Raw genomic sequence first — 12,495 nt, 5'->3', positions numbered from 1 at the left:
AAAAGATTAACAAAACTGATAAACCTTTAGCTTAATTGACTAAGAATGTATAAGGAATGAGGAAAATAGAAAATCACCATTAGAACACAACAGTAATAAATTATTATGGGCAAAATCCACTGATATGGATGTTAAAATTAGTACATAAAAGTTTAAGAAAAAATACGTTATTTATATAGTCTCAGAGTATTTCCTCTAAGATACTACTTAGTTTTGAATGGAAAAATAGCAACTTTAAAGTGAAGAAACACAGTAGACACCACTGTAGTCAAGCAATCAAAGTTAACATCACCAGTAAAAAGGTATCAACATCATTTCTTCCCTGATATGTTGCTCTGAGAAGGGCAGGCACACCAGGAACCAAATCCCAGGTCTTGTCACACCCCACATCTTCATAGTGTTAATCATTTTGCTATAAATGAGCATATTTTCTTTCAAGAAATGATAAACAGATTTGTTGGGAGAAAGCAGCAGGGTACTACATCAATCAGAATAGTCTATCATTTGTGAAATATACCCAATTCTGTAGGGTTACTCAGAAAAGTTAAGTAGTGAGATAAGACAGTGTCTAATAGGATATTCCCCAGTCTGATGAATAGAAATTAAATAGTGGGATACAAGTGTGGCTAGTATATAAAAGAAAAAAACAGAATGGAACAGATATTTACTGATGCTTGATACACAGTAGGTAGTAATAATACACAGTAGATATTAAATAATTATAGCAAAAATTTATAACAATACCATATTTTAATTTCATTTGATTTGTAATTTAATTTGTTAAGTTTATTTAATAGTGATGGCATGTACTATTACATTTATCTATTCATTTAACCCTGAAAATAACCATATGAGGCAGGTACTACTATTAGCCCCACTCTATAGATAAGAAAATAAAGGCATGAAAAGTTGGATCACTTACTAAGCGGCAAAACCTACCCGACATTATACTACCTCCCAGAAAATATCACTTAATTAATAATAAGTGCCAGCTAGGATGTTAAATACCTTACATATCCTAATCCTCAAAATATTCCTGTCCAGAGGTTTTATTATATCAATTTAAATGAAAAAAAACTAAGGCTCTGATTGGCTGCCCAACACACTGCAAGGTATTTAGCACATTTGGCTTCTACCTGGTAACTGTCAGAAGTATCCCTCCTCCTCAGTTACTGTGATAAGTGAATACGTGCCCCCCGTGAACATTTCCAAATGCCCCTAAGACAGCAGTACTTCCCCAAAGTACTGCTTTAAAAAGTACTGGTTGTTAAAGACTATTAGGTGAGATGTGAACCTAGGTGTGTATGACTCCAAAGTCAATGTTCTTTCCAATAGGGCTACTGACTTGTAAAGGAGTTGATGTCAAAACAAATGTACAAAGATGGGGAAACAAAGTTTCACAAAGTGTATGGGGCAATACACTCCAGATGAGGAAGCTATAGTTGCAAATAACTGGAAGTTAAAATAGTCCATAAAGTATAACAGTAATTTATGTCATTTGTTGAATTAAGTAAGACATAAAGCAATTTGTAAAGTATATCTCCTGAGGGAATTGGGATTTTGTTCAGAACTCTGAGTGAGAACTGACATCATTAACATGCTATTTATTTAAAAACGTCTAAGCTGAATAAAGGTATGGGGGTGGGAAGTAAGTCTTCCTAAAATAATTTAATTTCACCATTCTAGTATTTTCAAATCTATTTAGTATGTTTTTCCATTCGGTGTTATATAAGCTTTAGAATTTATTAGTAAAAATCATCTACACTACTCTAGTCAATCTTAATAAGAAATTCAGGACAATAGGGGAAAACATTAAAAAGCAACCCTAGTATAATTATGATATAGACCACAAAACATTCTCCCAAACACGCAAACATAAACATTTCTATTTCCTTAAGAGAACAGCTTTAGTATGTAATACACAGATACTATAAATGTCTGAAAACTTGTAAAATTACAAATATGAATACACAAAAATTACTGTAGCAGTAGTCTACAACCATATTTTGGTTGTTTAATGGAACTTGCATACATTAGCATGTAAATTCATGAGCCCACAAACACATGTACACTGCAAACAAAAATTTAGTGATCAACTTTAATAATCAGTTACCTTTGCAATAATGACTTCTTTCTTCAGAATCTTCATAGCATAATATTTTCCACTTGCCTTCTCTCGAACCAAAATAACTTTCCCAAAAGTGCCTTTACCTAGTAGTTTCAAATAGTCAAAATCATTCATTGTCTGAAAAATACAAATTAAAAAAATATAATATGAAGTATTTGATGCAATTTATTTGTTAGCATATAAGTATGTGTTTGCAATATCCACTCAAAAACAAATTTTACCAATTTATAAGTACATTTAAATGAAAAAGAATCAGACTGGCATTGGCTGTCTCATTAGCAACCATGGATGCTGAAAATAATTTAAGCAGTTCTCAGATGTTGGAGAAAATGATTTTGAAACTAGAATTCCTCAGCCAAATTATCAGTTATGTAAAAGGGCAAAGGAGGAAAAAAATTATTTTCACTCATTTTTAAGGACTCAAGTTTTCAAGGATTTAGTAGTGCTGCTACCCCCAGAAAATGTGATAATCAAAAATGTTCCACACAAACATTTCCAAATATGCCTAAAAAAGCAATGCTTTGGAAGGAGCTATCTGAGAGTTTACTCTAGCAAAATAAAGATAAAATCCAAGACAGAGAGAAATATAGGATATATTTATAAGAAATGTGGAGAACTTCGTATACTTCAGTTAAAATAAATCAAAGAAAGCAGTTGTTATTCCTGAGAGAGTACTTGATGCAATTCAGAACAGCAAGGCAGGGAGCTCTAAGAAGAATATCTTTAATTAATCTGCCTGTTTTCAGTTTCACTTCTCCTTCTTAAGTCAGGTAATTCTGAGGATTTTGCCAATCACATGTGCACTTGTTCTCTACAGTCTCCTCTGTGTACTCTTTTCCCGCTCTGCTCTATCAACATTCTTCCAGAAACTTACAAACTTTTGAAAGCACTGGTGCCCTAAAGCCCCTCCCCAACCCAGCTTTTCATTTTTGTGGACTTGCCTCCTTTTGAAATTCTTTTACTTTCATATTAATAGGTTTTTGAACAGAAGAAAAGGTGATTGTACATGATCAGTTTACTTAAATTTAAACTCAGTTTAGAGGTTTATAAATATAAAAACAAGTATTTGGGTTTTATCTTGAAATTACAAGTCATTGAAAATTTTAGTGCCTTTTATAACTTTTTTTTTCTGTTTATCATTTATCTAAAGTAAACGTGAGAAATGTTCCAAATTAATGGCTTCAGCTTCTACCTTAACTTAAAAAAAAGCAAGTTAACCCAAAAGAATTAGAAGAAAATGATAAAAATCAGAGCAGAAATCCATTAAATTTTTAAAAGAAAAACAGTAGAGAAAAAAATCAGTGAAACCAAAAGCTAGTTCTAAAACATCAGTAAGAATTGATAGGCCTCTGGCCACGTTGGTCAGAAAAATAAAGAGAGAAGACACAAATTACCAATATCAGGAATGACAGAGGTAGCATCACTACAGATTTTACAGATATTAAAAGAAACTAAGAGAATATAAATGGCATTTTGACAATAAAATTGACACCTTTGATGAAATGAACAAATTGCTAGAAAGTCTCAAGCTATGAAAGCTCACCTAAGAAGAAACAGATAATTTGATAACCCCATATTTATTAAGAAAAACTGCGTTTGTGGTTAAACACCTTTCATCAAAGAAAACTCCAGGCCCAGATGGTTTCACTGGTGAATTCTACAGACATTTAAAGAATAAATAACACCAATTTTATACAAACTCTTCCTGAAAATTAAAATGAGGAATATTTCTCATTCATTCTGAGACAAGCATCATCCTGATACTGAGATAGGAGCGTGGCAGGTCTGGTTTCGTAAGATGCAGGACACAAAGACCCTGCTGGAAAAACAGGATATGGTAAAGAAGCCAGTCGAAACCCACCAAAACCAAGATGGCTATGAAAGTGCCTTCTGGTTGTCCCCAGTGCTCATTATACATTAATTATAATATATTATCTTGCCAAAGGAACCTCCCATCAGTGCCATGACAGTTTACAAATGCCATGGCATCTCGGGAAGTTACCCTGTACGGTCTGAAAAGGGGGGAAACTGTCAGTTCTGGGAATTCCCTGCCCCTTCACCAGAAAATCTACCCCTTGTTTAGCACATAATTAAAAAATAACCACAAAAATAGCCAACCAGTCAACCAGTAGCCTTCAGGGCTGCTCTGCCTATGGAGTAGTCACCTTTTATTCTTTTACTTTCTTAATAAACTTGCTTTCACTTTATTCTGTTGCTTGCTCTTGAATTCCTTCTTGTGTGAAGCCAAGAACCCATGTGGTCTCCCAGGCTGAAAGCCAATTTTTTAACAATACCAAAATTAGAGGAAAATAATGCAAGAAAACCACATCCCAGTATCTCTCATGTATCATATATACAAATTCTTAAAATTTTAGAAATTAATGCCTACATTTACTTTCAACATTTTTTGCTGTTCATAATTTTGATAATTTTCCCCAAATGTCAAATTACAGTGTCTTACATTCAATAATATCTCTAGTTCAAAGGAAAACATAAAGTAGCAAAGAGACAGCAGGGAAAATAACAAGATATATTAATTCAACTAAAAATCAAACATGTAGCTCTAAATATCAAATATAGTAAATCAGCTAGTGTCATTTGAACAAATAATAGGTAATATTAGATAGATTTAATTGCATTAATAGAATGGAAAAAATCAAGGAATACTACATAACAAGCTATTTATGCTAGGTAGTCTGCAAAGATGGCTGCCACAAATTCCAATTTCTCCCTGTATGCACATTCTATTCTTCCATAAAGGGGTGGAGTCAACTTTCTCTCTCCCTGGGCTATCTCTGTATCTTGCTTTGAACACATAATATGATCAAACTGATACTATGCCAGTAACAGACAAAGCCGTTAAGCCTGGCAGTTTATGCGTTCTCTCTCGGAAAGCTCTAGGAAGTCAGCTCTAATGCTGTTAGTTAGTCCACGTTATCCTGGAGAGAGAGGCCATATGGAGAGACCTTGGAAGAAAAATTACCACTCCAAGAGAGAGGCCAAGTGGAGGAGAACCAACACACCACAACCAACAGTCAGCACCAAGGCCCCAGACACGTAAGGATTGTTGGATTTTCCAGCCCACCCATGTATCAGCTGTAGGCAGCTGCCTGAGAGCCATGCATGCAAGAACAACAGAATGGCCCAAACTACAAAATCATGAGATATTTACATGGCTATTGTTTTAAGACATTAAATTTTGAGGTAGTTTGTTCCACAGTGTGAGGGTTAATACCGAGTGTCAATTTGATTGTATTGAAAGATGCAAAATAGTGATCCTGGGTGTATCTGTGAGGGTGCTGCCAAAGGAGATTAACATTTCAGTCAGTGGGCTGGGAAAGGCAGACCCACCTTAACCCGGGTGGGCACCATCTAATCAGCTGCCAGTGTGGCTAGAATATAAAACAGGCATAAAAATGTGAAAACACTAGACTGGCTTAGCCTCCCAGCCTACATCTTTCTGCCGTGCTGGATGCTTCCTGCTCTCGACTCCAAGTTCTTCAGCACTGGGACTCAAACTGGCTTCCTTGCTCCTCAGCTTGCAGATGGCCTACTGTGGGACCTTGTGACTGTGTGAGTTTAATACTCCTTAATAAACTCCATATATATATATATACACACACACACACACACATACACACACACACACACACACACACACACACACATATATACACTATTAGTTCTGTCCCTCTAGAGAACCCTGACTAATACATATGGCAAGTAACTCAGAAACATTATCTTCATAACCAGGCCAGAGTGTCAATTTATTGCTCAAAGTTTCACTTGGACAGTATGTTCCTCATTTTTTATTTAAAAGCACTAGAAAATAATACTTGCTGTGCCCTATTACTAAAGAGCATAGAAAATGAAACTGAATTATTGGGGAGGTAAAAATTAGAAAACAATTTGTAAAATCCTTTATGACATTTTCAGATGAAAGGCAATATTTAATTATAAAATTTTACTATATTTTGTAAGAACTGCAATTCTTGACTGGGTGTGGTGGCTCAATTTGAAAGGCCACGGCAGGGGAATCACTTGAGGGCATGAGTTTGAGACCAGGCTGGGCAACATGGCAAAACCCTGTCTCTACAAAAAAATACAAAAATTAGCCAAGTGCGGTGTCAGGTGCCTGTAGTTCCAGCTACTTGGGAGGCTGAGTTGGGAGGATCACCTGAGCCTGTGAGGTCAAGGCTGCAGTAAGTCATGACTGTGCCTCTGCACTCTAGCCTACGTGATAGGAGTGAGACCTTGTCTCAAATAAAAATAAATAAATAGTAGTAAAATTGCAATTCTTAGGGCAATGAGGTTAAAAAAGAAAAAAGTATGACAGCCTTCACTTTGAACTTCACAGCTTGTCAGTTTGACTCTCAATCTTTTTTTAGAAAAAGGGAATTAAGGGAACTTACATAGAAATTATGATTAGTTAAAAAGCACTGTATGTGATAAAATCAGAAACAGATTTCACATCTATTTTGAGAAAACTTGAGGAAATTAAAAAGGTAAGGTATCTTTGCTATCAAATGCTCATGTTCAGAATGGTACACACAATAATTGTGTAGTCTTTACAAATGAAACGTAAGCTATTACAAAATGTTTTGTTCTTCTGAATGTTATGGAAAAAGATACAGTAAGTCTTTAATGAAAAAAACAGGAGTATGAATACTCTCCAGAAAAAAAAAAATCCTCCTCCAAAGCCTGATCTTAAGAATTTATTGGGGAAATATTTTACAGTTATACTCTTCCCTTTACATGTTTACATGGCTGTTTTAGGTTAAGAGATATAGGGGTGGCCGGGCGCGGTGGCTCAAGCCTGTAATCCCAGCACTTTGGGAGGCCGAGACGGGCGGATCACGAGGTCGGGAGATCGAGACCATCCTGGTTAACACGGTGAAACCCCGTCTCTACTAAAAAATACAAAAAACTAGCCGGGCGAGGTGGCGGGCGCCTGTAGTCCCAGCTACTCGGGAGGCTGAGGCAGGAGAATGGCGTGAACCCGGGAGGCGGAGCTTGCAGTGAGCTGAGATCCGGCCACTGCACTCCAGCCTGGGTGACAGCGCGAGACTCCGTCTCAAAAAAAAAAAAAAAAAAAAAAGAGATATAGGGGTATACATAACAAGTGCTTAATAAATGTGTTCAAATCAGGCACGCCAGAATATAAGACATTGTCTAGACCACAGATTAGATTAAAAATAAACATATAATCAATGAGGAACATAAAGAACTTTTAAGAATACCACAGTATTAGCATATTTGGTCAAAAAAGATAAATTCCAGATACATTTACAAAGTAACAGCAAAACCAAGTAGGTAAAAAGAGAACAGCTCTGATGAAGTTCACTCCTCTGCCTCCATCTCTGCCCACTTCTTCTGGTGCTCTTTCTCATGAGAAGAGGTGGGGCTAATGTTATTAGTTAACTTCTACATTGGTTATATCACTTCTCCCTTTTAAATAAGCAGATTCATGCAGTGTGAAATCATGAGATTTCAGCAGGTCTGGCCATTGTCTTTTTTTCCTTCTCTTTTTCTCTGGATACTAGCCACTGGTATGAGTTACTGCAGCCAGGAATTAGGTGATACAATCCCAAGAACTGGAGTCAAACTTAATGGGAAAGCAGAAGGCACTGCTTATACTTTAAATGTAAATCATGAGATTACAGCCAGTTGATCCCAGAGAGGCCTATGCTAGTCAGTTAAAAATTAAGCAGAACTTTGACTCTCACTTGGCTTTTTATCCTTTGATGCTGTGCCCCTTCACGTACTTGACAAGGCATACGAGAATGGTAGCTTGGCTGACCAAGATTAGGAGACTTCTGGGTTCTCTAATCAAATTCCTTTGAAACACTATCTTTTAATTAAAACATAGAACCACATTTTCTTTTAATTCAAACACAGAAGAGCACTTAAATCTGTCTGTGAGGCCCTTGCCTCTCTATCTACTACCCAACATCCTTCCTTTCCAAGTGAGTTTTTAACTGGCAGAGCAGACACTGTGGCGACAAACTACCACTAAGGGAGGTAATGAACCCTATTTCATGCAAGAAATAGCAGTCTGACGACTCTCACCATAGTTACCATAATCAGTACCTATTTTTTAAATCCTATGCCATTTGACAAAAATTAAAGAAGGAAATATATCCTATAAATTATTAGAACAATATTCTTATTTCAGAATGTGTGGTTAAAGTATTAAAAATAATCCAAACTTCTGCAATTCTTTGCATGATGATTGATATACATAAGGGTATAGTTCTAGAATCATTTATGTTATGAAAATGACAGTAATATTTTACCACTTGAGGCTAAGTCATTAGGACCATTATGGAGTTAGTAGTGGTACAAATGTTCTATTTCTGCACTAACTTCTGCAGTAATTTAGAACTATTTTAAATTATTTCAAAAAAGATAACAGAACTTCAAACATTTAAGATCTTTTAATTGTATACTGTAACACGTCAACATACAGCTTCTTTCTTTTTCTTGGTTCATGTATCTTGAGCCTCTCTAATCTCTATAATTGTTATGCTTATAATGAAGTTATATTAGAAACAAAATTATGCAGATATTCTCTTATGATTATACTGTTTCTCAAAATATTATGAAAAACTGTCCTTATATGACATTTGGATATTAGTTAATTTCAATTTATAATAAAGCTTGTAAACTCTTGGAAAAATCAGTAGAACTTTAGTATTACAACATAGTGCTAGAAACTGAGGACTTTAGATCTTACTGCCTGGGTTTAAGTACTGGTTCCCACCCTGTGTGTAATTATGGGGAAAATTTCCTAATCCTTCCATCCTTTATTTCCCTTAACTATAAAATGGGAAGAATCATAATGGTACTCAACTTATAGTTGAAGTTCAAAATGAAAAAAAAAATGTTTAAAGTATTTATGTAATATGTGCTCAATAAATATTAGCTATTAAAGTTAGCTACTATTCCTTGTCCACATAAAGATTAACCATAAAAATCACTCTAAAACAGATTCTCTTAGAATTTTTTACTCCAACTGAGTCTCCAAAAATAAAAACTCGTAGAAGTATTTTGAATTTGAGGTTCAATTACTTAACCATATCTGATTTATACTATTCTTGATTTCATTTCATTTTAAATGAAATAATTTACATATGTACAAAAGAAGCTTTCTTAACTCTGAGTAGGTAGGTGAGTGTAGCTAGACTTTGTTTTTCTTTTTGCAATGACAGAGGAACAAGGCAGGTTAAACTGACATAAAAGAAAAGAGTGAAAATTCAGTTCAACAAACAAATAGAGAAGAAATCTGCAATGAAGACAGAAAGGGATCTCAGACATTTGGCCCAGATGAAGTATAGAATGTTATTCTTATTCACATAAGGAAAGGATAATTAACTTTATGTTGTGACTGTATAACTTCACCAAGTCCACAAGTTTAACGTGGAAAAGGGAGGATATGAACTCAGGCAGTCTATCTCCAAAGGGTTCTTAATCACTGTGCTAATACCAAATTTCATGGATAATACCTTGAAAATTTGTATTTTCTTACCTGAAGATTAATTAACAATCTATTAAACCAAATATATTCTAAAGTTATAAACGGCAAGCTTATCTCAACACCTCTATCTTTAGATTAATCATGAAAATATCATTTTTATAATAAGGAAATTGCTTTTCAATTTTCTATAGCAATGAAAAACAAAATTTATATTTCTCATAAAAATATAAATTGGTACTTATTATGCTGGAGCACTGAGAGAAGGAAAAGTCTATTTCCCTACTGGCTCAGAAGCAGCCATTAAATAAGAGTTATTATTTCCAAGACTGTTCACTTTCCTGCTGACTTTACTATGACTGAGGGCACCAATCAGGAAGTACACCTGAGCCATTATTGCTCATGCTTTTCAGGCGAATATGAAATGCAAAGTGGAAAGGAACAAATCATCAGGGAAAACATTTTATTACAAAGTTTCTAAAACTGTATTAAAAATAATAAGGAACAAAGCAAATTATAAAGCAGTATGATGGCACATCAGTCACACATGTGCCCTATCAGCATTCAGCGCTAAAGTGCTGAATCACTGAAACGATGTTCTCCCTGAAACGATGTTCACCTACTTGGTTTTAAACAACAACAAGTATTTCAGATTCGTGTGAATGAAACCCACCAATACATTTACGTATCATAAGAAAATTGGCTGACATCTTTCTGCAAATGGTAGTTTTTAGTATGTTTCTTCCAGACAAATGAATGCTGTGCTGGGAATAAGTTATTATTTTCTACCTTTCTTTTATGATGGGTTGTAGAAGCATCCATCTCTTCCTCTCCTATATTATCAATTTGTGAAGTTGGACTACAATTCATTCTCTCCTCTTCTTGCCTCTGCAGTCTGTCCGCTACAGCCTGGATAGCTTCTGTCCATTCTTCCCTACAAAAATGAGTAAAATGTCCCATTAATAGATGATGGCAAATGATTTAAATATTTTCCTTTTATAAAATATGAAATAAATACAAATGAAATCTATTTGGAGATCAAACACACACAACACACATAAGCACACACTCCCGCCATCACCCCAAAATGAAAATAGTCCTAAGAGCGTTTCACTACAGGCCTAAAGTCTGTAGTAGCATTTTGTGGAAGTATGTTAAAGAAAAAAAGAGAAGAAAAAAACTGTTGAAAACTCGAGTTAAAATCATTTACATGAACAGTTACATTTTATTTGTCTGTTTATATCTATCCTACTTTTTTTTTTTGGAAACAGTCTCACTCCGCTGCCCAGGCTGGAGTTCAATGGCATGATCTCAGCTCACTGCAACCTCCACCTCCTGGGTCTAAGCAATTCTCCTGTCTCAGCCTTCTGAGTAGCCAGGATTACAGGTGTGTGCCACAGCGCCCGGCTAATTTTTGTATTTTTAGTAGAGACGGGGTTTCACCACGTTGGCCAGGCTGGTCTCGAACTCCTGACCTCAAGTGATCCTTCCACCTCGGCCTCCCAAAGTGCTGGGATTACAGGCGTGAGCCACCGCAACTGGCCAATCCTAACTATTGAGTTGACCCCCTAAAAGTTTGCTGCAGTTTTTTGCTTAGCTATTTTAAGTCCATCATTGACATCCTCAAGATTTTTATCAGGTCCAACAGACATTCCAAGGAAAGGTTTCAAAGCCAAAACCTTTAATTGTTTCCAGATTATAGTAAATTTCTAAGGAAAAAAAAAAAGGATTCAGCTTGTAGTTTGAACAATCAGTCTCAGGAGCACTTATGTCAATTATTTTTAGACATTTGGCTATCAGACCAAGGATCATTATTTTTCCAAATAAATTTTAAAATCAGCTTGTCTACTTCTTAAAGTCTATTTGGATTTTGACTAGAATTGCATTAAATCTATAGATAAATTTTGGGAAAACTAATATCTTAATCATTTAAATCTTCTAATCCATGAACATGGTATAGCTCTACATTTATATAGGTCTTTAATTTCCCAATGCAATGTTTGTAATTTTCTGTGTAAAGATCTTTCACATCTTTAACTGAATTTATTCCTACATACAATCATGCACCACATAACAATGTTTCAGTCAATGATGGACTGCATACACAATGGTGGTCCCCTAAGATTATTACACTGTATTTTACTGTACCTTTCCTATGCTTATATGTTTAGATACATGAATACTTACAATTGCATTACAATTGCCTATAGTATTCAGTACAGTAACGTGTAACAGGCTACACCACATAGCCTAGGTATGGGGTGGGCTACACCATCTAGGTTTGTCCAAGTAATATGTTTACACAATGTTGCCTAATGACATGTTTCTCAAAACATATCACTGTCATTGACACAAGACTGTTCTTTTATGCTATTGTTGAGGGTTTTATTTCACTTTCTAATTGTTCCTGTTAGTATTTAAAAATACAATTGATTTTTGTATACTGACTTTGTATACTGCAACTTTACTAAATTCATTTATTAGTTCTAGTAGCTCTTATTTTTCTGCATTTTCTACACATGCAATCATGTGGTATGCAAACAAGAGCAGCTTCACTTGTTTCCAATCCGTACGCTTTTTACATCTTTTTCTTGCTTTATTTCCCTAGATCAGACCTGCAGTACAAAGTTAAATTAAGGTAAAGAGAGCAGCATACATGCTTTGTTTCACAAGTTAGTATTTAACATTGAGTTTTCACCCCCCTTGAATATGATGTAAGTTGTAGTTCTTTTATACATACATTTATTTAATCAACTGAGTAAGTTCTGTTCTATTTCTAGCCATCTGCATACTCTTAATGAAAGTTTGTTGAATTTTTGTCAAAAGCAGGTCAAGTGTGGTGGCTCATGCCTGTGATCCCAGCACTTTGGGAGGCTAAGGCGGGTGGATTACC

At 35.2% G+C, this 12,495-nt stretch overlaps 1 protein-coding gene across 7 annotated transcripts in view; it reads right to left on the bottom strand.

Moving 5' to 3' along the window:
* The window catches only part of AKT3 (AKT serine/threonine kinase 3), a 362,856-nt gene that overhangs the window by 140,700 nt on the left and 209,661 nt on the right, over positions 1–12,495 (bottom strand). For all 7 annotated transcript variants that reach the window (XM_005539655.5, XM_065531593.2, XM_065531583.2 and 4 more), the window contains 2 exons: positions 10,392–10,536; positions 2,114–2,245 (listed from right to left, as the gene is read on the bottom strand). In XM_005539655.5, the coding sequence (XP_005539712.2) occupies positions 2,114–2,245; positions 10,392–10,536 (277 nt within the window). The remainder of the gene's footprint in view (positions 1–2,113; positions 2,246–10,391; positions 10,537–12,495) is intronic.

This window comes from Macaca fascicularis, chromosome 1, assembly GCF_037993035.2.
Source record: "Macaca fascicularis isolate 582-1 chromosome 1, T2T-MFA8v1.1".
NCBI classification, from domain to species: Eukaryota; Metazoa; Chordata; class Mammalia; order Primates; family Cercopithecidae; genus Macaca; species Macaca fascicularis.
The sequence above is the reverse complement of the archived record's forward strand: the minus strand, read 5'-3'. Positions and strand labels throughout refer to the sequence as shown.